Raw genomic sequence first — 24,963 nt, 5'->3', positions numbered from 1 at the left:
TGATCCTCACCGTGCTCCCAGCATTCTCCAGGTGCAGCAACGCCGTATGGAGGAGGTAGATGATGGCATCCTCCACACCGATGCTGGGCTGGTAGGCAAACTGCAGCGGGTCCAGCGATGAGCTTGCCAGCGGTCGCAGGTGGGCGAGGACGAGTCTCTCCAGCGTCTTCATCAGGTGAGACGTCAGCGCCACCGGTCTGTAGCTGTTGAGCTCTTTGGGGTTGGCAATCTTGGGCACTGGGACCAGGCATGACGTTTTCCACAGCTGTGGAACTCTGCCCAGCTTCAGGCTCAGGTTGAACAAGTGCTGGACAATGTCACACAGCTGGTCGGAGCAGGTCTTGAGGAGTCGGGAACTGATGTCATCCGGACCTGCTGCCTTCCTCACCTTCATCCTCCTCAGTTGGTTCCTCACCTGCGCAGTTGTGACAGACAGGCAGGAACCAGGAGGCAGAGTGGCGGCTGAGGGTGTGGCAACGGTTGGGAGGGCAGATGTTGGTTGTGGAAAGCTGGTCGTGAGAGGGGGCAGGGAGGGTAAGGCCACAGTGAGAGTTGGTGCAGGTGCAGCTACAGGTGAAGTTGACGGTGGGCCGGGGGCGGCTGGCGTCTTGTCAAACCGATTGAAAAAGCGGTTGAGTTCATCTGCCCAGTCCTTGTCTTTTTCGTTCAATGTCACTGGGCTTTTGTGGCCTGAGATGTTTTTCAGGCCCTTCCAGACACCAGCGACATTGCTGGCTAGGACAATATTATCAGAGATTGGCCTTAAAGGTGTGACGGTTAAATCCAACATACTAAAATGATATTACTTAAATGACAAATATGGTATTATCAAACCAAATTAATAATAATAATAATAATAATAATAATAATAATAATAATAATAATAATAATAATAATAATAATAATAATAATCATCATCATCATCATCATCATCATCATAATCATAATCATAATAAATTTGAATCATGACACAAAGTACGTCGTATCTGGCTGAATAAGTCTTGGGTCATGATGGTAATTTGTGAAAGTACTTTCAAAATTAAGATATGGCGCAAATACAAACTATATAAAAATATGACTCACCATCACTGCATGTAATGTGTGGTGAGTGGAAATCTCCCATTGAGATAAATCCGTATTTAAAATAGAACTCCTCATATGTGCTGTCTATTACACGTTTCTTGAAAGTTGTAGCTCCTTTTCTGTATCCTCCGATTGAAGAATGATGTTTGGAACAGCATGAGAGTTTATAAATATTACTTTTGTAGTTTCAGCTTGTGTACATTGCATTGGCAATCGTGTTAGTGTGTGCCCTGTGATTGACTTGCGACCATTCCAGGGTGTTGTCTGCCCAATGTCAATTGGGATATCCTCCACAACCCTTTGGCCCAGTGTGGTAATTAGATGAATGGATGGATGAGCAACCTCTCCGAATTTTAAAATATTACTTTTTTCATTACTTTGAAAGTATTACACATTGACCTTATCATGCTTCTCCTTAATATTTATTTTCTATTTTGTTTTTAAAACAGACAAAGGAGGTATTGATCAGGTTCAGTGACTATGGATTGCCACAGAAACTTACATCCTCTCTTTGTCCTTCCCATGATTGTGTTTTTGCACACTTTCCATGTTGAAAGATGCTGGTAGTAGCACCAAGTGTGTCTGTGTGTTCGTGTCTGTGTCTGTCTGAGAATATGTGTGTGAGGAGACCACGTGCAGGTGCCAGACTCGCTCCACTGTGGCTCCTGTAGTAGCCGGAGAAGTTAATTGGCAGCATCTGGCTGTCTGAGAGGCCAAGTCCTCGTCCATTCCATCTTCTTCCTTCCTTCTTTCCTCCTTTCCTGCAGCATACTCCCTACCTCAGTGTGATGCTATCTCTGGCACGGGAGGATGGGTGGCTATTAAGGGTTGCTAGACTTGGGTCACCCAGGCAGTATGGAGGCAACGAGTGAGATGGGGGATGATATCTGCAGCACATAACTCAAAATTGTGCTTGTTGTTTTTATTGTGGCTAAAATTACGATCACAAGGAAATGGTGGATGGATGGATAGATGGATAGATAAAACAACTTAGAGAAGGATTGCAACTCCCCGTTGTCCTTTTGCATTAAAAAAACATCAACAAGAAAAGCAGGTGAGATCATCCCTGTAAGGAATTTACGTGATATCAGAATGTGTCACATGTTGCGCAGCCTGCCCGAGAGGATCTTCTCATCAGTTTGTGTGACCTCATCTCACAATCACATCCACACACACACACTCTCACGCACACACGCACACACACACACACACACACACACACACACACACACACACACACACACACACACACACACACACACACACACACACACACACACACACGCACGCACACACACTTATGCACTCAGGAGGAGACACAATTTTGATGCCGAAACCGACATCATCCGTCTGACTCACTGTGGGAGTCACACACGGTGAGGTCACCATTGCTTTTCTCCACCACTTGCGTTTTAGTCAAGAGACATTATGCTTGTAAGACCAAAGCCGGAGCAAAAACTTGCTTGTGTCTCAGCAGTGCGACAGTCACGTCAATGCCAAGCAGCTACTCAGGTAGGGAGAAGGTGTGTGTGCGTGTGTGTGTGTGCGTGCATGTGTGTGTGTGTGTGTGATAGAGTGTTTATGCACATTAGTAAACATATTACGTTATTTCATGTTTATATTAGTAAACATATGTTTTTTCATGTTTAGCTTAGTATATATTATGAATTGTGCACGGTTAATTTCAGTCTAATTTAGTTAAATAAAACTATCAGTCTTATTAGTACAATAGCCGTGGAAGGAAAAAAGGCAGCGGCTCCAACTTCAATCTAAGACCCGCCCAACACTGAATTGCTCGTAACCGATTGGACGGGAAAGGTCGACTTGTTCGCAACTGATTGGACAACAGATCGCCACTCTGTATGTTTAAAAACTTGGAGCGGGAGCTCGTTCTTTCTCTTGCTTTCTCTTGCTTCTCTTGCTTCTCTTGCTTCTCTTTGCTTCTTTGTGCTCGTGTGCTCATGTCTTCGTCCCACCGAGAGGAGAAGTGCTTTCTCTGCCTCATTAGAATAAAGTAGATGTTTGTCCACCATCTATTGTACTTGCTGATATTTTTATCAAGTGAACTCCAGACAATGCGCGAACCAGGAGAGACAAACGAAGTTTTAACCGGACATTAATTGGTGCCGAAAAACCCGTGCTACGTCGACCAGCCTTTGCTCGAGGACCACAACCTGGGTGACCAGTCAAAGCGAGACGGGAGCTAAAGAAGCTCTTGGCGATTGACCCGTTTTATGATTTTTCGACGGGAGACCCGCATTGAGATGCGCGTCAAATCTGCGCTTTGATTGGGGCGACCTACGGAAGAAACGAAGTTTTTTTTTTCGTTCTTCACTGAAGCCTGTTCGCGGAAAATCCTCCACGCGAGAGACAGAAGGAATCCCAACTTTCTGGTGGCAGTTGTGCTCCTCGCGTTCTGGCTGAAGGACTACACGGCAGCATTCAAAAGTTCACTAAGTAAGTAGCGCGCTAGCTAGCAGCCATTGTTTGAATGCATTGTGAGACCTCCTGGCCAGAGAGTCTCTTTTCCACTTGACTCACGTACGGACCGGTGTGAAGCGATTTTCGTTAGGCAAGGTGGCCAAATGAGAATACGTGTGCCGGTGGAGGAGTGCATATTAAGGTGCACGCAATATCCACACGCCGAAATGTGAATCGGAAGTTTTCCAGCGAAAGAATATTGTTCACAAGGTGGTGATAGCTGGGATTCAGTTTGTGTGGTGGACCGCTTTTAGTCTGTAGAGCGGAAGTGTTTTAGGGCAGCTGCCATTGTACTGAGTCGAGAGGAAAGAAATAAGATCAAAAATACATTTTTAACTTGGTTTGTCTATGCTAGCATCGTGGCAGAGAGAAAGTTCTTTGTCTCGGAGAAAAAAGGGTGGGGGCGAAGTCATTTGAGCCGTTGGTGTGTGTGTGTGTGTGTGTGTGCGTAAGAGCATTCCTTGTGTGTGTGCGTGAACGCGCATCCTGGCTGAGGACTGGCGCGAATCACGCCCTTTGTTCTTGGGTTTGAATCAACATCGCGAGGTGTGCTTCCTTTCTTGTGATAGCTGAAGAAGGAATTTGTTGTTGCAATCGTGAAAATGGGTGCTATTTTTTCTAAAAAGACCCCAATTCATAGGGACGTAGAGTTTATGTCCAAAAAGTTCCCAGGTAGCGAACTTTATTGCAAGAAATGGATGGACTGTAGTACGTTCTCTGGTTCTTTACAACTCCAACCTCTGAAGGAAGTTTTGTTTCTATTGAAACTTCAAGAAGCATCCGCGATGAAAAAATCTCTTGGAAAGATACGTGCCGAGATAATTGCCTGCGAAGCTTGGATTGCGCAAGCAAAAATCAGAGAGAGAGAGATGGAAGCCAAACGGATGAAAAAAGAGGAGAAAGCGATAGTTGCAATGTCTTCCAAAGTGGGCTCTGACGATGAAACTGTGGCTTCGTCTGTTGCACGTCCCAATGAAAAGTTGGTAGGAAATGGAGAGCAGCCATTGTTTCAACCCCCAGGGCTCCCCCACGGGAGGCGAGGGGGAGAGGCGGGGGGCTGCCCCGTCGAGGCGCCACGACCCCCCTCCTCCTCCGCGGAGCTGAAGAAGGGGGAGGACGCCATTTGTTCAACCCCTGTGGGGCGGGTGGGCCCCCCTGCGTGGGCCCCCCAGGTGATGACTCCAAATGTCTGTTGGGCAGACCAGCAGAATGGAGCGCTTATGACCCCTACTGGAGGAATACGAGGATTACAACCTGAGATGGCAAATCAGATTGCCGCTGATTGTGTCTCGTCGCGTACGAGGAGCAAAGCAAATTGTTCTGGACAATTGTATCCGTTTGAAGAGTTGAATGGAATTGAAATGAATAATGGAAGCGACTGTGACGCTTTGCCACTCATTCAGGTAGCAAATCCTAATTCTTCAAGCATACATGATCAAACTATCTTGGTTTATCGTCCATGGGGCGACAGTGATGTTGCAGAGGCGTGTAAAGGACTAGGTAATGTTGTTGAAAATGCAGAAAGTTGGACTGAGAATTTTGAGGAATTATGTGCTTCTTATCAGTTGAATGGACAAGAAACACTTAAGGTTTTCAGGAGATGCTTGGGACACCATTGGAATCGGGTGAAAGGTGACTTCACTGGGAAAACATCGATGGGAACAAATATGACGTACGAGGAAGCGTCAACCCAACGAAGATTGGTTTGTGAAAACATCCGAACATTATGGAAGAAAACACCAAACTTTGGCTTAATTCAGAATTGTAGACAGTTACGTGGGGAAGATATTAACATTTTTCGGGGACGCTTGGAAAATGTTTTTCGAAACCACTGCTGTATTCCTGAATCTGCTGATGAGAATTCTATATATGTCAACCAATTCAAGCAAACATTTTTGCAGAATTTGACGCCGGAAATTGGAGATTTCATTCGCAAACATTATGTCCAACACCGGACTGGAAGGTTGGTTGATCTCATGGAATGGGCAATACACGCCCAAGAAGTGGTGAGAAAAAAGTGGGGAAATGGTGCAGATTCGCCGATGGAACATGTGATGGCATCTACCATGGGTAACATAATGGAGAACGTGTTATACCAGGATCGGATGAAGAGACGGATGCCGCACAATGATCGATGCTACAGTTGTGGCAGTGTAGGGCATATGGCTCGCCACTGCAAAAAGAAACCTATACCGAAAAGGAAACATGGGAAATCTTACAGACCTCCACCATATAATACGCGATATGGTGAAGGACATAAAACAAAACATTCAGATTGACGCGAGGAACCCCATTTCAACACTGATGACAACAGTCACAACAGTGAGGAATGGGAATCAATAAAACCAGTTGAAATCTTGGATTTGACTAATGTGTTTGCCTTAACCTTACCGGAAAACGAAAAACCTTATTATTGGCTAAAAATCGGGAAAAAGGATGTCAAATTTCTTTGCGATAGTGGTGCATGCAGATCAGTGTTAAGAGACACCATTCCAGGTGTCACTCCGAGTCGACAACAAATTTCTGTGGTATCTGCAGATGGGAAAGTGACATTGTTACCGATTTCCAAACCAATAAAAATTTTAGATGAGGGACTAAGTCCATACAAGGTCACTATGGTCTTGAGTGGAGAGTGTCCTATAAATTTGTTGGGGAGAGACCTGTTACAAAAATTGCAAATAGCTTTAATACCAACAGAAGAAGGGTATAAACCCAAAAAAGTGAATTTTCTGGAGTCCTTCGTAGTTGACGCTATGGGGGACCCAGTAAAGGTCGATTCACTAGAATTATGACTGATGGCCACTTTAGGGGCGGAGGACTTTCCAGACGTCCCTGCCACCCTTTGGTCATCGGGAAAAACTGATGTGGGCTTACTTAAAACAGCGAAACCAGTTGAAGTATTGCCTAAAACGACTTATCGACCAAGACTTAAACAATATCCATTGAAACAGGACGCTATTATTGGCATCACCCCTGTAATACGGGATATGGTGAAAGCTGGTATTTTGATTGAAGACCCAACTTGTGAATGTAATACACCGATATTTCCTGTTAAAAAAGTGGAATCTGGAGTTTGGAGAATGGTGCATGATTTACGACAGGTAAATAAATCCATACAATCACGTGCTCCGTGTGTGCCAGACCCGCACACATTATTGAACAGTTTAAAACCTGACAAAAAATGGTTTACAGTGATTGATTTGAGCAATGCCTTTTTCTCCATTCCATTACACAAAAATTCACGTCATTGGTTCGGATTTACATTTAATGGGAAAAAATATACATATACAAGATTACCATAAGGGTTTACAGATAGTCCTACAATTTTTTCACAGGAAATGTCTTCGTGTATTGCTGATTTTAAACATCCTGAATCTTCTCAGATTCTTTTGTATGTTGACGACATCTTAATTGCTTCACCGACTGAAGATGAGAACAAGACTGTATCAATAGCTTTGTTCCAGTATTTAGCGAATACAGGTAACAAAGCTTCTTTGGATAAATTGCAGTTCTGTCAACAAGAAGTAGTTTTCTTAGGACATCTTTTGTCAAGAAAGGGAAGAGAGTTGACAACTAAGAGAAAACAGACAATTTTGCAGGTTCCTCGACCTAAGACGAAAAAACAGATGATGACGTTTTTGGGACTGTGCAATTATTGCAGAACTTGGATTCCGCATTATGCACAAGTTACCCAACCATTATTGACACTTATATACCAAGACGAAATGGCACTGAAAGACTCTATTCAGTGGACCGAAGAGGGCAGTAAAGCATTTACAGAATTAAAAAATTTGATAGCAAACACTAGCGTCTTAGCTTTACCTGACTATGACAAACCTTTTGTTCAAACAGTTGACTGCAAAGACAAATACATGACTTCAGTCCTGTTACAAAAGCATGGACAAAAGCTGAGACCAGTTGCATTTTATTCTAAAAGAATAATTCAGATCCAGGTGCTTTGTTGGCAAAATGGTTGTGTGAAATGTTGTACAACAACAAAGAGGTCCACAGCACGTGTACTGCCGCAGTCCTGTGTTCCCTTTGCAGGAACAGAGAGGCTGCTGGGCTCTCCGAAGGCGCTGATCAAGGTCGGCGCCAAAGTGGGAGGGGCCATTCACCGTGCTGATAACCACGCCAACTGCCATCAAAATCGCCGAGAGGTCCACCTGGGTGCATCAAAGCCACTGCAAAATCGTTCACCAACCAGATCCGGAGCAGGTGGAAGAGAGACGGAGCCAAACCACTCAATAGCCATGGGTTTGGTCCACATCATCTTGCTGTATGAATTAGTGGAGGCAATCCAGATGACGCACGTAAAGCCTCCCATTCCATCAGCCTGCCAGACTCCACCATTGCAACCAACGATGACAGAAAAGTGCCCTAGCATGGCACATCCTGTAGCCTGCTTGCCACTACAAGATGCAGGAATCATCTCATTTCCTCTCAACATCCTCAGGAACGAAGCACGACAAACGGGAAGTGATTACCCTCATGGTCCTTGGTACGCTCGTATCAAGTCAGGGAAGACTTGGACCACTGGTTGGGACTCCGTTGTGGTCCATTCTGAGCCCAAAACAAAATGGGTTCAAAATAGCTGTGCCCAAGAAGCAAAACGAATTGTCAGAAAGATAACTCAAGGGAACTGGTTAGGAACTGGAACTGGCACAATGACAGATATCCAACTCGTTATCGTAACCCACAAGGTTGCGGGATGCATGGACTTGAGACTCTGTCCTGATTTTCGTGAACATCACACTGGTTTTCCTGTAACTATATGCATGTTGTCATCTTTGACAACACCAGTCGTGACATCGCCTTTCCAGCGCAAACCGCATATCAAACCGACAGCCTGGATGGAAACACCTGACAAAAAAGCCCAAAATTCAGATGTCATGGACGCATTATATCAACCATTTGCAGGAGAAAAACATGACTGGAATCCGTTGTTATCAAACACGTGGTATCGTTATGCTACATTAATTGCTAAACAAAATAGGAAAAGTAATTGCTTTGTTTGTTCTTTTATGCCACATTCTGTAACGCAACAAAGAGTGCATTCAAAGGTATTTGGAGATAAAATGGCTCGAGCTGCGTATATGTTAATATCTTCGCATAAACCTGATCAACATTTTCCAGTTCTTCGCAATGCTTCGAGAGGAGAGATTGTTCCAAGTTTGGATACCATTTTGGAAACTGAAAATCAGGTTATGACCGAGAGCGGATTGCGATTACCAGTATGCGTTGCAATGTACGGTACAGGTCAAAATCTAGGTTTTATAGATGAGAATAGATGTTTATACGTGCTACCGTTAAACACCATTGTCACCATTTTACCTGTATCTTCACATCTTTGGTGGTTATGTGGTTGGAAAGTATATTCTTTTATTCCTCCGAAAGCCTACGGTATGTGCGCACCTGTTACTGTAACTGACAATACTTTCATCATTACCAGTCGTCCAGCACACCATCATGTGAAAAGAAGAGTGTCGTTTAAGCCCCACGATTCGATCTGGGGAACTGATGTTCCAGAACAATTCAAACACCATAGCACGGGAAGTAAGGTAATGTTAGCTCTTTTTCCACAAATTGGAGTAGCTAAAAACATGCTACGAATTGAAACAATTGACTACAGGTTTCAAGTGTTTGTAAACGCCAGTTTGGAAGTAGATGAAATGCAAAACACTGAAATTGCAGCAATTAGACAAATGGTGCTGCAAAATAGAATGGTTTTGGACCTTTTGACCGCGCCACAAGGGGGCGTCTGTGCTATGGTGGGTGATACTTGTTGTACGTACATACCCGAAGAAGCGAATTCCATAAACATGACTGATGCTCTGTCTGTTGTCAGGGATCTCAGAGATGCCATGGCCAAAGATCACCGGCCTGATCAACCGTGGATCTTTGACGGGCTCTTTGGGGGCTCTTGGTATAAGACTTTGCTCAGACTGTTTATCCCATTCGCAATTGTGATTGTACTTATTTTCTTAGTCATTGGTTGTATTATTCCATGCTTAAGAACAATGCTAATGAATATGATAACTAATTCTCAGGTGAATTACGCAAAGGTTTTGTATCAACAAATGCGTGAAGGGGACCCAGTGTTGTAGCTAGGGATAGTACACCATGGCCAGAGAGTGGTTGCTCCAAAGAACAAAAGCAAAAAAGAAAACGGAGAGCCGAGAAGGAGTTTTCCTCATTAAAAACCCTCAAAAATGGAGAGGTTATATATCACAGCAGCAAAATTGTGATAGAGGTTTTTCGCCTTCTCCATGGTAAGTTAAATAATATTAGACGTTGGATAGATGAGATTAGAATGGTTCCCTGTGCAATTAGTATGACGTGCATGCATGAAATCTTTTGGAAATGTATGAACTGATGTTTAAATGTACAACAGGAGGGAATGATAGAGTGTTTATGCACATTAGTAAACATATTACGTTATTTCATGTTTATATTAGTAAACATATGTTTTTTCATGTTTAGCTTAGTATATATTATGAATTGTGCACGGTTAATTTCAGTCTAATTTAGTTAAATAAAACTATCAGTCTTATTAGTACAATAGCCGTGGAAGGAAAAAAGGCAGCGGCTCCAACTTCAATCTAAGACCCGCCCAACACTGAATTGCTCGTAACCGATTGGACGGGAAAGGTCGACTTGTTCGCAACTGATTGGACAACAGATCGCCACTCTGTATGTTTAAAAACTTGGAGCGGGAGCTCGTTCTTTCTCTTGCTTTCTCTTGCTTCTCTTGCTTCTCTTGCTTCTCTTTGCTTCTTTGTGCTCGTGTGCTCATGTCTTCGTCCCACCGAGAGGAGAAGTGCTTTCTCTGCCTCATTAGAATAAAGTAGATGTTTGTCCACCATCTATTGTACTTGCTGATATTTTTATCAAGTGAACTCCAGACAATGCGCGAACCAGGAGAGACAAACGAAGTTTTAACCGGACAGTGTGTGTGTGTGTGTGTGTGTGTGTGTGTGTGTGTGTGTGTGTGTGTGTGTGTGTGTGTGTGTGTGTGTATCCTGGGTTTGTTCCCTACTGTCTTGAGAGCTTCTTTTTTTCATGACGCAGTCTTCATGGCGCCAGGCTGTCTGTTCGGCCCGCCGTTCCCCGTGTACGCACCCGCGCACACACACTGATAATGCAGTGGGAGTATAATGTTGCACCCAGGGAAATGCTGCATCACACAATTAATGGACGTCCACTTTCTGTTGTTTACCACAGGGGCTTAACGCTCATCGCTTTGTTTCATCCGAGTGTCGATTCGATATTCTTTCCGTGACGACAAGTGTGTATTTAATATGCACCATGCTCCCCCCCTCCATTCCACGCCATTATTCCAAATGAACGTACACCTGCCCTGTTGCCCAAGAGGGACCGGTGGCGCCAAAGTGGCGAGGGCACGGTGATCATCTGCTTCCCGCTAATTGCCACAGCAGCCCACAAGTCACAGAGGGAGTAGTAGGTTTTTTTTCGGCCTAACTGACTCACGTCAACCCATCAGACAGTAATACACGCAATGTCATGACATATGTCTCTTACAGGCTGTCCAGCGACCACAGCTGTAAAAACAGACACAAAATAAAAAAAATGAAAGTAGCAATTTGGGAGCAGCTTTGGTGTAAAATTAGGGATACAATTTGCAAAAAGGCAAAAACAGCGATTGTAAAATGAACTAAGATGAGTCTATTTGTTTTACGATATTACTTGTACTTGCTAACTTCCCAACATACTCTGCTATGTTTTTCTGATGGCAGCGCAAAATCAATCTTCTTTCTGTGCATGTGCATACTTGATTGAAGAAGAGGGCAGCGAGGGCATGCTGGGATATTATGATTCCATTGCCAAAAGTGTGGCCTCCTTCTGGTCAGTATTGGTACTGTCACTCCTCCACGTTTGAGAAAATAGTCCTTTTCAGCTTTTGAGCCGACACACTCTTGCAATTATCCATCCATTTTCCGATCCACTTATTCTCACAAAGGTCGCGGTGGGTGCTGGAATCTATCCCAACCGTCTTTGGGCAGTAGAAGGTGGACGTTCTGAACCGTTTATAATCCAGTTGCAGGGCAACTTTATTTTTTTTTATCATTATTTCATCAGATATTGTTTTATTTGTGTCAAGTTGCAATGGGGACTGAAATACTTGAATAGAAAGAAGATATTCCTCCCAAGCTATAAGTATAAAACTCAAAAGGAAGTTCATGTGACTATATTGGAGCTCATTTTGGGCAAATTTAAGGTAGTACACGGATGCATCTAAAAAAAATGGAATATCATGGAAAACGTTTGTGTGAAGGTAATCAATCGTTCAATTCACAAAGTGAAACTCATGTTTGAATTGTTTTGATGACTATATGGAAATGGAAATCCCATCAATATTCAAATTACCGGTAGTGTTCAATCTAATTTAGAAAGTAGGGAGAAGTTTAGATTCTGAGAATAACTGTATTTTTCTTTGTGTTTAATGAATCTGCATCATGTATCACCATTTTTATTTAATGACTGAAATAAATTGAGATTTTAATGCTCCCCTGATCCACGACAATTTGCCTGTAAATTTAAAAGTTTCTCCAAAGGTAAACTGAAATTAAATGCACACTAAGAAATGTGTGCAACCGTCGCGGTCCATAACCCCCGCCTCAGTATTTGTCCGATGATTCATTCCACGGAATGAAAAATATAAAATCTAGAAAAATACGTACCAAGGGGGGTAAAAAAAACATCATGACATGATACGAGTCACCAGGGATTAATTTTCATGCGCAAGGGCACACAAAACAGATCATCCGAGGATGAACAGCCTTGCTTATGGACCCAGTATTTAACATACAGCGGCAGCCCAACAGACTAGGGAGTATCCCTTGAGTGTTTTATTTCGATGAGAGTCTGAGATTTATGATTGCTCCTCGCTGTTTTATGGAAATCCCTGCGCATTAAATGTCTGATGTGTATATCCCCAAGTCAGGTGGAACGCGGTGGGTGTGATGCGATCGGAGCGGTATTATTTCAAATAAATGTTCACCATTGATGTTGCCACGCACCTCTGGGATTTGTCGAACAAATTCATTAACTAATTGAGGTGCCAATAATCAATTTCAGCTCAAACTCTGGATGTGTACAATGTGATGGTATCCGGAAGCTATATGATATGTTTGCCTCTGTTGCATATTGGAATGTTTGACTGGGGAGACCATAAAAGGCTTTATTCTGAAGACGAAAACAGCAGATAAATGTCATCTGGATATACGAGATAGGATCAGCACTTTTATTGGAGGAAATTCTTGACAGATGACGAAACATACTGCAGGGTGATTTAAAATACAGTCCCTATTTGAACTCATTAACTTCCATTCCAGAATTTATCCGGGAATTGACAATAGGACGAGGAGCGCCATTCCCGAATTTTTTCGGGTTTTGGTTTTTCTTTGGGGGGTGCCAATTAAGTGCTGGTCAGACCTCTTGCAATGTTGTTTCCCCTCGCACGAGGGGGCAGCATTTGCCTTTTGTACAGCCACACCTACTGCACCTCATATTACTCCAGACCTGTGGTTCGTAATCTTGTTGGAGGCACCGAACCCCACGAGTCTCATTTGCTCATTCACCAAACACTTCTTTCATAAAAAATAAAATATGATTTTTTTACTGATGCATGAAATAAATTGTGCATTAATATCACTTTGTTCAAACGACAAAACCAACACAGTGCATGAACTCAAAATACGTTGAATGACTGTGCCCACTAACTGCAGACGAGTTTAAGAACCACTGCTCCAGACCGATCTAATTTAGGAATTAACTCTTTTTTTTCTGATGAAAGAAGAGAGTCTAAGGTTTCTTCCGCTGCATTGAATGTTTATGTAGTCCTAAAACTCAATAGAGGTATCGATGAGAAGGTTTCTTCAGCCGTCATCTGTACAAAAGTGAAGTACAAAAAGTCAATAGAGGTAACATCCAACTTACGACCAGGCGACTTACGACCATCTGTACTTACGACTACGACGGTCAGACCCTATTTTTCAAATGTTAATTCTACGCCTGGCACTGCAACGCATTCAACAATTTTGGCCAGCCAGCATCTGACTCTCGCACAGCAATTGACCGTGTGATGGCACCGGAGGGGAGAGCTACCACCGCCGGCGGGCGTGGGCGCTGGGGCGCGCAGGACTGCCGCAACTTGAATGGGGGAAGGGTCGCCGTGACAATAACGCCGTGCCAAAAATGCCGTGGCGTTCTCGTTGCAGCCTCTTTGAGAAAGTTCGTTCTGTTTCGAGGCGAGGTGGCAGGCCGGGCACGTCGGCGCCGCAGACGGACGCGGGGTTGGGCTACGCCTTGACGCGGAGAGTGGGGTAAGGCTGGGGAGAGGGCAACCGGTTATTTATTTATTTATTTATTTATTTATTTATTTATTTATTTTGTAAATGGCTGAATATCCACTGTGCCTTTCATCCCACAAGGTTTAACCCAACTTTCAAAGTGAAAACCTACTTTGAATCCATCATTTAAAACTCTTCTTTGTATCCGTACTTTGAAACCTTACGTTAAAACCAAACTCTACCTGGAAACCTGTGGTCACACATTTCTGACAGTTGAATTTCTTTGTGGTTGTTTTTATAAATACCTGATTAAAAATAATGTACAGGGTTATCAGGCTACACGGAGTCTGCAAATGAGCTAATCGTTTGAATCAGGTGTTTTCGTCATATTCTGCCAGGTTCAGCAAATTTCCACTGTTGGATGGAATAAACTCCCCCAATTAATTTGAATTCAAGGTTTCACTGCATGTCATTTGATTGCTGAGTAGATCGAGTTCTGATCTCAAGGGGGACAGAAGCTGTTGTTGAGTGTTCAAAAGAAGGTACAAAGTGATATAACCGTTCAAAATACTTTCATTCCTTTCATCACTTTGCTGCTGTGAAATGTAAATTTCTCCACTGTGAGACTAATAAAGGCAAATCCAATCCAATCCAATCCAATCCAAAATTCTCAAATGATAACTTTAGTTTGGTGAAGCTATTTCTCTGTCTTTCCACTGAGTGATTCTCGAAGTTCAGTCAACTATGATTTGTTATTGTGCAACAAAGGTATGAAAACACCATACCGCCGCATCACATATACAGCAAGTCGATGAAAATCTAGTCCCGAAATACAGGTTGCCTGGTAACAGTGCCGCCCTAATGCTTAATTTGCATATAAAAAGAAAACTTATGCCTCACGAATTGACATGCCGTCATATGTACTCACACATGAATATAGACGCATGCGGTGGATTACTTGAAAGTTTTTGTTTTTCTGTTTTTTTAGGTGACTTAGTACACAAAACAAAGACGATGTGGGCCCAGGTTTGACAACAATAAGCCAACCTAGCATCTGTCCTCATTTCAGTTTGCCATGTAACATTGGCCCCCTTCGGTTGTAGTTGTAGTTACGTCGAGGGAATTAAGAAATGTGTCATTGGGGGTGATATGATTGCCAAACTGACTCTTTTCCTCAAATGTGCTGCTGGGGATCTGCAGCGCAGGAAAGCCACACTTGCTTATTTGAAAACGCGTAACCTTCGTAACAGTTGACGGGATGAACGTTTGACAAACTCGATGAGACAACAGCGAGGCGGACAATATAAAAGGAAGTGCGTATGTATACTCGTGTGTGTGTGTGTGTGTGTGTGTGTGCGTGTGTTTGTGTGTGTGTGTGTGTGTGTATATGTGTGTGTGTGTGTGTGTGTGTGTGTGTGTGTGTGTGTGTGTGTGCGTGTGTTTGTGTGTGTGTGTGTGTGTGTGTGTGTTCTATTTTTGTCCTGGTTGCCTTTGTCTGTGCAAGTGCTTGGAGAAACTCTGACTGATGTGTCCTCTACGCTTGATTGATTCTGAAGACAAGGTGTCGCATTTGTGAAAGCTACCAATTTATAAGCCTTCATCTTCAAACTTCAAGACATCTGCCCACACCGTCAATATGAGAGCTGAAGTTCAGAGCTAAAGATGGTGACGCCTCGCGAAAGGCCAACTGTGTCAAATCTTCTGCTGTCTCCGTTGTCTTATTACCTCCACCAAGCAGGAAAGCAAAAGGGATTGTCTTCTCCCCCCATGATAGTTGGTTTGTTTACGTGTTAGCAGAATTACACCAAAACGACACCACAGATTTTCTTTTTGAAAAGGATGTGTCACCAGTCACCATACAAGTCTGCTTGTCTCAAGTATCCCATTGACTCACAATCAATGCTTGTTCAGCCTTAACAAGTTAGCAACAATAGCAACACTTTGTTAGTGAATAGCGATGTATGGTTGTGATGTTACAGTACCTGACTTTTATTGTCATATCATTTTCAGTTTTCCCCAATATACAATCCATTGAAGAAATCAACCAATAAAACAAAAACGAGGTCCTAAACCTGTCAAACGTGATCATTGCTAACTCTGCATCATTGTTTAATTGTTTCAGCGGCCTGCGGTTTTTTTGTAAATGAGCGATTGCCATTCTTTTATTTTCCGTTGGGGGATATTCTGTCATAGTTTTAGCAAATCTCTGAAATAACATATTAGTTCAAGGGGCGACCAATGTGCCAGTAGGTGCCCAGTAAACAAAGAGTTACACAAAATAGAACCTGAAAGGTCTGATTTTACTCTGGTGTTGTCGGGTTACATTGACTGTACAGACTTAACAGAAATGTAAATGGCATTTTTTCTTGTTTGTGGGGTTAGAAATCCCCCCTTCAGTTTTTGATCGACATGAATATAGTAATTATGTGGCTAAGAACTGAATTATATCAATTGAATTGTCTCGCACCATCACTGAATGCAAATGTTCATGCTAACCCACACTCCGACACAGCAGGACTTCATGTCACTTTGTACAGCTGCTTTGAGCACAGACGAGTTTGTTTTTAGAATTTTCAAAGGGACTGTGTATGTTCATATATATATATATATATACAGTAAAGTCTCGTTATATCGATATCGGATATATTGATAGTCCCGGTTATATCGATACTATTTCTATGCACGCACGGAGAAAATTACATGCAAACAGGGTCGGATATATCGATAGTCCCGGTTATATCGATATTTTTTCGGACTCCCTTGAATATCGATATAACGAGACTTTACTGTATATATATATATATATATATATATATATATATATATATATATATATATATATATATATATATATATATATATATTTTGTGGTCTTTGCGCTCATCCCACGTTGTGATCAATTTGTTTGGGAGTGATGGCATTGTACCTCGTCTTGAGATGGGCAGGGGACCAAGGCACCATTTAGATAAAACAAATTGCCAGCTGCCAAAAGAAAGCAGTGGCGGCTAAGATTAAACACCTGGGAGATAGTGTGTTTTTCCCCAATCTTTTTTGAAACAATTTGTGTTTGTGGCTGTGAATATTTCAAGCTGGTACTCCTCACGTTGTTCCAGCAGGCCCTACGGGCAACCACTTTCCATATGAAGTCAAAGAGCCATTTTCCGAGCCAAAACTGACAATGCCATGACAAGCCTTTGTAATTAAAATCAATAGTCAGGACTTTTTCAGGCTTCGACAAGGTCACACAGCACCGCGTTGATTGGAAGAAGTCGAAAATTAGAGCAATTTCTACAATAAGCTATTTCAGTAAACATGCCCCGTGGAGGGGCTGAGTGTCTCCGTCAGCTTTTCATCTTTTTTTTTTTTTTTTACCTTACAACGTACCTGGATTTTTGAGACAAGAGGTATGAAATTAGACAGAAGCATTTTCCTGCACACTGATTATAAAACTGCCAAATCATCTCCCTCCCTATGAGGGGGTCTAGTTTCAATTCTCAGCTCGGACAGGTTTGCTTGGTGCTCTTATTGCCATATTACATAAACCACCTTTGTTATTTTTGTAACAGTGTGTAAGGACACATGAATTGTCAATGCGCTGAAAAACGATACGCATACAGTATGTCACCAAACTCCCCAAGACACAAATGAAGTTGAATGCTTCCGCAATCCCCCACTTGAAACTTTAAATCCTTCAATATGTTGCATAATATGCAGTTTTTTTAACTTTACTGTTTCTTTAGCAAACAATAGTGTGTCAAGCTTTAGTCGTTCTCCTTCATTAGCTATTGCGATGTAATTAATGGACGTTGCAGTTGGTGATAAAAGGTGTTTCCCCATACGAAATTCTTGCATGTCCTTAACAAGGGTAAATACTTAAAAAAAATATTTCTGCACACTTGCATGTTTGTCAAGGCAGAGACTCAAGGACTTTGTCGATTAGTGAAACAACATACTTTCAAGTACAAAGTATGTAATTTGACTCGCCCACAACACTAGCAACCCACGCTACGCAGTCACATGCATAAACTATAATTAAATCTTTATATAAATATATTTTACTCTCTACAAATTTTGACATTATTACATCTGTTTTTCTTTTTTTTGGGGGGTGCCTTGTAGAAATTTGCCATCCACTGCACTTGTGAAAGAGATAGTAAGATGCAAATCGATTCTCCTCCCATTGTACTTTATCACCTCAATCCCGTTTTTTTTTTTCCTCAAAGTGAATAGTTCAGCTTTTAAGTTTGTTTATGCTTGATGCTGTCAAATGTGACAAAGGGTACCAAAATATTTGATGTGCAATTTCCCATTGGCGTTCTCTGGGCAGGAATGGGCTTATTACCTTAAAGGGAAGGGGCTAGGGGGGCTGGAAACAACACAGTTCTTCTTAAGGGATTACAAGAAAAAGCAGGGCCATCCTAAACTGAAATCTAAAGGTGGTTTTTATCTGTCATCCATTTTGATACATTATGTGCTTGAACAAACACATCAAACTGTTTTTTTTCCTCCCCTGCTTCCTTCCTCTGGGCTGAGTCAGACAGAGAAGTTCAGAGAGTTAGCGCTGAGCCGTCTGTCCTGTTTGTTGATTGTCAGGCCCCCTTTCCTATCACAAATCCGATACCATCTTCATCTCATCTCGTGCCAGAAATGCTCGCTCACCACAGAGGGCCCTGCCATCCCACAGTCCCAACATACGCAGCAAACCCGCCATCTTTTCCTTCATATCAACCCCAGATCTGCCACTCTCATATCTTCTCCTTATCTCCTCACACCACCTTTCTTCCCTATCCAAACACCCCGAGCCCATCAATCAGTCATCTTCATCCTCCTTTATCCTTTTTTTTTCTTCCTCCAAGCGTCTGCGAACCGTTTTGTGGAGGAACTGTTTCCCCAGGTGTGACCGTCAAAACACTGCAAAAATGACAGTGCTGCATATATACGGAGGGAAGCTGTAAAAGTGACAAAGTGGGCAGAGATGCGCAGGCAGTCACGTGTGTGCCTCCTGGACCCTTCACACTTTGTCTCTGTGGTATGAGCGGGAAACACAGTGAGAGAGGAAGGGAATCATCAGACGGATGACGGGTGTGAACAAAAACATGTCACGGAAGCAGAGGAGTTGTGTACACCGCAGTGATACGAGTCCGTACGCCCATTGATTCTGCATGAGGCGCAAAAAGCGGTTGGCTCTATTTAGCTTGTGGCCTTTTGGTGGCACAGCTTGCATCTCAGAGGCCAGGAAAATGCAATTTGGTTAAAACAAGAGACAGTTTTATCCTTCAAAGTGGCCGGATGTTAGCCTGCTGGTGATCACGTCTGACTGGAAAACGTGCATCAATGTGAATGTTGTTTTTGTTTGTGCCCTGCGATTTTCTGGTCACCAATACAGGGCAAAGCCAGGATTTCCAGTTTTGTCTGTGTAATGTTGCAAACCCAAAGCCAATCATACACTGAGTAACAGGACCAAATAAGACTGAACTCATGAGTCAGAAAAAATATGTATACTTGGTGAAGCTGCGTGGCATTTCTCTTTCCCAGACCAGAGGATTCCATTGTGTTTCTCCTCAGCCCTTCCAGATTAAATAATTCATAAAAACATTCAAGTTTTTCTATTGCAGAGGTGTCAAAGTCAAGAACCAGGTGCGAAATTTGGCACGCCACATGATCTTATGCCGCCCGCAAAAGCAAATCAAACTTGTGAAATTTCATTATGCTTGCTAAAGTCCAACCAAAAATTTCAAATTGTCACATGTAACAAGCAACATGTTTCTTCAGCCGTCATCTATACTTCTTTTAAGGTGTTGGATGTTTTGTTTCTCATGCAAGAGGCTTTGTCTGCGAACTAAGAAATTTGCTGTTAGCTCTGGCCCTATCTAAATATCCCTACTGTCCAGAGGTAGCGGTGCCAGACCTCAACTGTGAGTGTCACGGTTTGCAAGGTGGTGATGGCGGTGGATCCCAAAATAAGCAGGCAGGAGGGAGCAGCAGGTTGTATCTGACAAAGTGTATTAAAATAAAGTCAGTAAAGAGAAAAAATACAAAGTATCAAAAGAAAGCCAAGAGTAAAAGTCTGCCAAGATGAAACCAACTTTACAGGGCGCAGAATACACATGCACAGCATACAAAATGCAATGACCCGACCCTGAACGGTTGTGCCGGAAGTCCTTTTAACTGCCACTGATTAAGACGACCTACACCTGTGCGGCTGCAGGAAGGGCCGACAGCGCTCTGTGTTTGTCGCCAACAGAACGTGGCAGTCTGCCACTGATCGGAACGACCAGCACCTGTGCAGGTGCAGTTGGGGCCGACAGCGCCACCCATTGTTCGCCAGCCAGTGACAATAAGTCCCTGCTCTAAGGTTGGGGGGAGAAAAGGACTATTCCTTGCGGCTACACTAGAAGTACAGATGACGGCTGAAGAAACCTTTTCATCGATGGACCACTCCTGTATGCCTGAGACCTTACATGGGCATATTGTCCCATGTAAATTACAATAAAAGTCATGATTTTTTACTTCAAATTTGAAAACTAGTTATTCATCAATTTGTAGTGCGCTCTATTTGTAATATGTGGAGGGGATGAAACATTCTAATGGCTTCCCTCAATTCATAACAGTCCTCGAGAGGAAACCGTAACTACAATGTGGCCCGCGGCAAAAAATGAGTTTGACACCCATAATCTCTTGGCTCACATTTTGTCACACAAAGGAAAATGTGATCAACAGGTATGTGTCAAGTTCTGGCTTTGAATGTCATCACAAAAGATAAACTGGAGACCGCCATCGACTGCTGATAGCATTTATTATGTGCTTTTATGATCAAGATTTGTTTTTTGTAAATCATGCTTGCAATCATGTTGCTTGGTATATACTGTACTGTCGATGTGAGAAAAATGGATGTTTCATAGTCATTTCACATCACTATTTTCAAGAGCTAACATGCCACCAAACACAACATTCAAACTCTTGAATCTTGAATGTGTCTTACGTGTGTGTAAGCTCTCAGTCATACAGGAGTGGTCCATCGATGAAAAGGTTTCTTCAACAGTCATCTGTACTTCTTAGAAGGTTTCGGACGTTTCGCTTCTTATCCAAGACACTTCGTCAGCAAACTAAATTTTTACTGGTAGTTTAGGCCATATATATATATATATATCTCCCTACTGTCCAGACATTGCGGTGCCGGACTCTGCTATGATAGGTCCCTGCTGTCAGGTTGGGGGGAGCAGATGACTACTCCCTGCGGCTCCACTGATTGTTCCTATTGTCTGACTAACGACTGGCCTGATTGCCCCACTTCCTCCGGTATCACCTCATCAGTATTACTAATCCTATGTTGCCTGAGTAGGCTGTTGTACGAACGATCCAAATTGAACCTCACCCTACCATATCGGTTTAATGAAGGATTTAGCTGGTTTATGAAAATCGCTTCTTTTACTCCCCTTTCAAACCATCCATGTTCTTTCGCTAAGATTTTAACCTCATTGTCGTCAAATGAGTGGTTGCTACCTTTAGGTGCATATGTACTGCCGATTGACGCCCTTTACCATTTTCATTCTAACAATGTGTTGAATAAACAACATTACTTTGTTTTTCATTTGGCAGCCTGTCTTTTGGATGCACTACTTTTTGCCTTAAAGTGTTTATCGGTTTGAAATAGGTAGTAATGCTGTGTTGCCAAAGGACTCTGTAATTTTTCAGAAACTACTGCAATGTAAGGTACTGCTACTCCTCCTTTTTGTATCTTCGGAATTTTTGGTTTCATTCCCTATTCTTTCTTTCTGACATTTGTTAAATGACAACTGAGGGTACCCACAGTTTGTGAGTGCTCCCCTGATATGTTTTGACTCCTTTTCTCTTCCTTCGACACTAGTTGGTATACGTTTAGCCCTATGCTGGAGGGTTCTGATAACTCCTAGTTTGTGTTGTAAAGGGTGGTTAGAATTGAAAAGTAAGTATTGGTCCATGTGCGTAGCCTTCCTAAAGACTTTTGTTTTTAGCGATCTGTCCTCTTTTATAATTACTTTACAATCGAAAAAGGCTACTTGGTTCTCTTTAATGTCCTCGTGGGTAAATTTAATGTTGATGTCTACCGAGTTGAGGTGATCTGTGAAGGATTGATTTTTCTTGTTTTTTAATTATGACCAAAGTATCGTCCACATATCTAAACCAGTGTCTAGGTTTTGTCCCAGGGAAGGATGTGAGGGCCTGTTTCTCCATCTCTTCCATGTACAGATTCGCCACTATGGGTGAAACTAGTGAGCACAACTATGAATTTGTTTGTAACATTTATCCCTAAATTGAAAATATGTAGTATTAAGTCAGATTTCCAATAATTGGCAGATGTGGTCCGGTTTAAGTTTGGTTCTTTAATGCAGAGAAACATCCGCCAGCAGTCTCGTCCTCACCACTGACACTGCTGCTGAGGTTGGGACAAATGTAAAGAGAGAAGTCACATCGTAAGATGTCAATGTTTCCCCAGGTTCCAATATGAGGTCTTTGGTACTCTCTACAAACCCTGTGGTGTTCTCTACGTGATATTCTGTGTTACCAACCAAGGGAGCTAAGATAGTTTTTAAATAGTTGGCTACATTGTATGCAGATGAGTCAATGCTACAAACAATGGGTGTAAGGGGGAACCCTTCTTTATGTATATTTGGCAGGCCATAGATACATGCCGTGGCCTCTCCCGGGTATAATCTATGTGTCTTACTTTTTTTTTCCTTGCTATTTTGCAGGCAGAGGCTTCCAGCCAAAAATGTGTACTACTATCGCTGCCCAGACCACCGACGCAATTATGTCATGTCCTTTGCCTTCTGCTTCGACCGAGAGGACGACGTGTACCAGTTTGCCTACTGCTACCCTTACACTTACTCTAGACTGCAGCACTACCTCGCCAGCCTGGAGCACAGAAATCTTCCCTACCTGCGGAGGGAGCAGCTGGGACTCAGTGTGGTGAGTTTAGGGGTTGAGAAGAAGGTGGTGGTGGTGCGGGGGAGTCCTTGTGGTGTTTTTCGCACAGTTACGCTGCAGCATGAAGGTCACTTTTCGGGTAAAATGTGTGTATTTGAGTGGGCATTGGGAATATAAAGTGCCAGATTGGTAGTTTGGGTGCACTTGGTGGTCATTACGTCAGCCTTTTATGTTATTATTACCAATGCTGCTTGGTATAAGCCCCTGGCTGCTTGTGTGTTTGTGTGAGTGTGAGTCCATGTGTCATGCACAGAGCTCTCACCTCTGCAGTCGCAGCTTGTGTATCATGCGCGTTGCCTCCAGTCTCATCTGCTCTTATCAAATAATTGTAGGGGGAAAAGTCATTAGAAATGCTTGAGAGATTACCACTTTTGCTTGTGTCCCGCAAGCATTTGTCAAGGAAAGCTTGCCGACACGGTGAGAACGATGGAAGTATCCCTATTTGTAAGGTGCACCTGACCATAAAATTGACATAAGGCTCAGGAAATGTTCAAGTCACAACATGGAAATGGTTAATGATGGTCTTGTAGTTCACACCTATGTGCTATAGACACGTGAAATATGGGATTGTGTTCACTTGAGGTGATTTCGAACCGTCATACTGATTGGTCAATTTGGGAAGGCAAAGGGGAATTTTGCCTGAAAATTTTGTCTTAACCTGGGGTTTAAATTTACATCATTAGATAGGGTTAGGTTGTTTTGGATTCTAACATGGGTTTTCAAGTGAGGATTTGTATGGTCATAATCAAAGATTTGGGGTTTAAATGTAACGATAAATTTGAAATTGGGCTTTGTCAAGTAACAGCACAAACAGAGCGGCCATCGAAATGATTGAAAATCGGTGGTTTCCCACTGATCAAAGAACAGATTGTTTCATCCAAACCGGACAACATTTTTGCATGACGGCTCTCTCTACGTCAATTTGTGCTTTGTGTGTTTCAAGCCACATCATTTGTCTGAGTGAGACAGAGGGTGTGAGAGCGAAAGGACAGACACGCTTGGTTTGGCGCAGCATTAGTATTCATAGTCATCGAGAGCTTTTTATGGCCGTATTTTTCTCTTTATGTTCTCCGGGCCCTGGGTGGCAGACAGCCCAGCCCGGCCCACTCATATCTCTTTCTGTGTGTTGTATCTCCCTTTTACCCCTCCACCAGCATCCCTCCAATCCTAACCTGCCCCCTCCCCATCTCTCTCTCGCTCTCTCTCTCTCTCACACACACACACACACACACACACACACACACACACACACACACACACACACACACACACACACACACACACACGCACACACACACACACACAAACACACACTCTCCTTCTCTCACACTTTCTCGCTTTCTCTCTCACACTCTCTCTCTCACACTGTCTTTCACACTCTCTTTTTCTCTCTCTTTCGCTCCCTCGCTCTCACACTCTTTTTCTCTCTCTCTCGCTCTCTCTGTATCTCTCTCTGTCTCCCTCTCTCTGTATTTCCCTCTGCTTTCTCTCTCTCTCCCGCTCTCCCTCTCTCTGTATCTGTGTGTGTGTGTGTGTGTGTGTGTGTGTGTGTGTGTGTGTGTGTGTGTGTGTGTGTGTGTGTGTGTGTGTGTGTGTGTGTGTGCGTGTGTGTGTGTCTCTGTCTCTTTCTCTCTTAGGTCTCTCTCTTATCTCTCTCTCTCTTATCTTTCTCTCTGTGTATCTCTCTATATCTCTCTATCTCTTTCTTTCCAGCTCTTTTTCTATATCTCTCTATTTCTCTCTCTCTCTGTATCTCTCTCTGCCGCTCTCCGTCTCTCTCTGTGTATCTCTCTCTTTCTGTCTCTTTCTCTGTATCTCTCTCTCTCCCTCTCTCTCACACACTCACTATCTCATGCACATATGCAACTCCAATCATTCACACAGGTCAGAGGAGAAGGCATAAGGGGAACTTTCTAGTCACCTCAAACTGTAAAAAGACATGTTTTTGTTTTTTTTCTTTCAAAAGCTGACTCATTTGTGGGACACGTTCACCATCTAATGGCTGCACTTATCTTGCAAGGATGCAAATAAGCACCGGGGCCATTTGCGCTGGCATTCTTCTTGGCTACTGACTCATATATATCGTGTAATGTATTCCTATGCAGCAAATCTGCACAGA

At 42.9% G+C, this 24,963-nt stretch overlaps 1 protein-coding gene across 1 annotated transcript in view; it reads left to right on the top strand.

Annotated features, from left to right (window-relative positions):
* Nucleotides 1–24,963, top strand: part of agbl4 (AGBL carboxypeptidase 4) — a 332,043-nt gene that overhangs the window by 158,960 nt on the left and 148,120 nt on the right. Inside the window, exon 5 of the mRNA XM_089000385.1 lies at nt 22,610–22,826. Within this exon, the coding sequence (XP_088856511.1) occupies nt 22,610–22,826 (217 nt within the window). The remainder of the gene's footprint in view (nt 1–22,609; nt 22,827–24,963) is intronic.

The sequence above is a fragment of the Hippocampus bargibanti genome, linkage group LG07 (assembly GCF_051943395.1).
Source record: "Hippocampus bargibanti isolate YZ-2025 linkage group LG07, ASM5194339v1, whole genome shotgun sequence".
Classification (NCBI taxonomy): domain Eukaryota; kingdom Metazoa; phylum Chordata; class Actinopteri; order Syngnathiformes; family Syngnathidae; genus Hippocampus; species Hippocampus bargibanti.
Note: the sequence above shows the minus strand (reverse complement) of the source record. Positions and strands in the feature narration are given on the sequence as shown.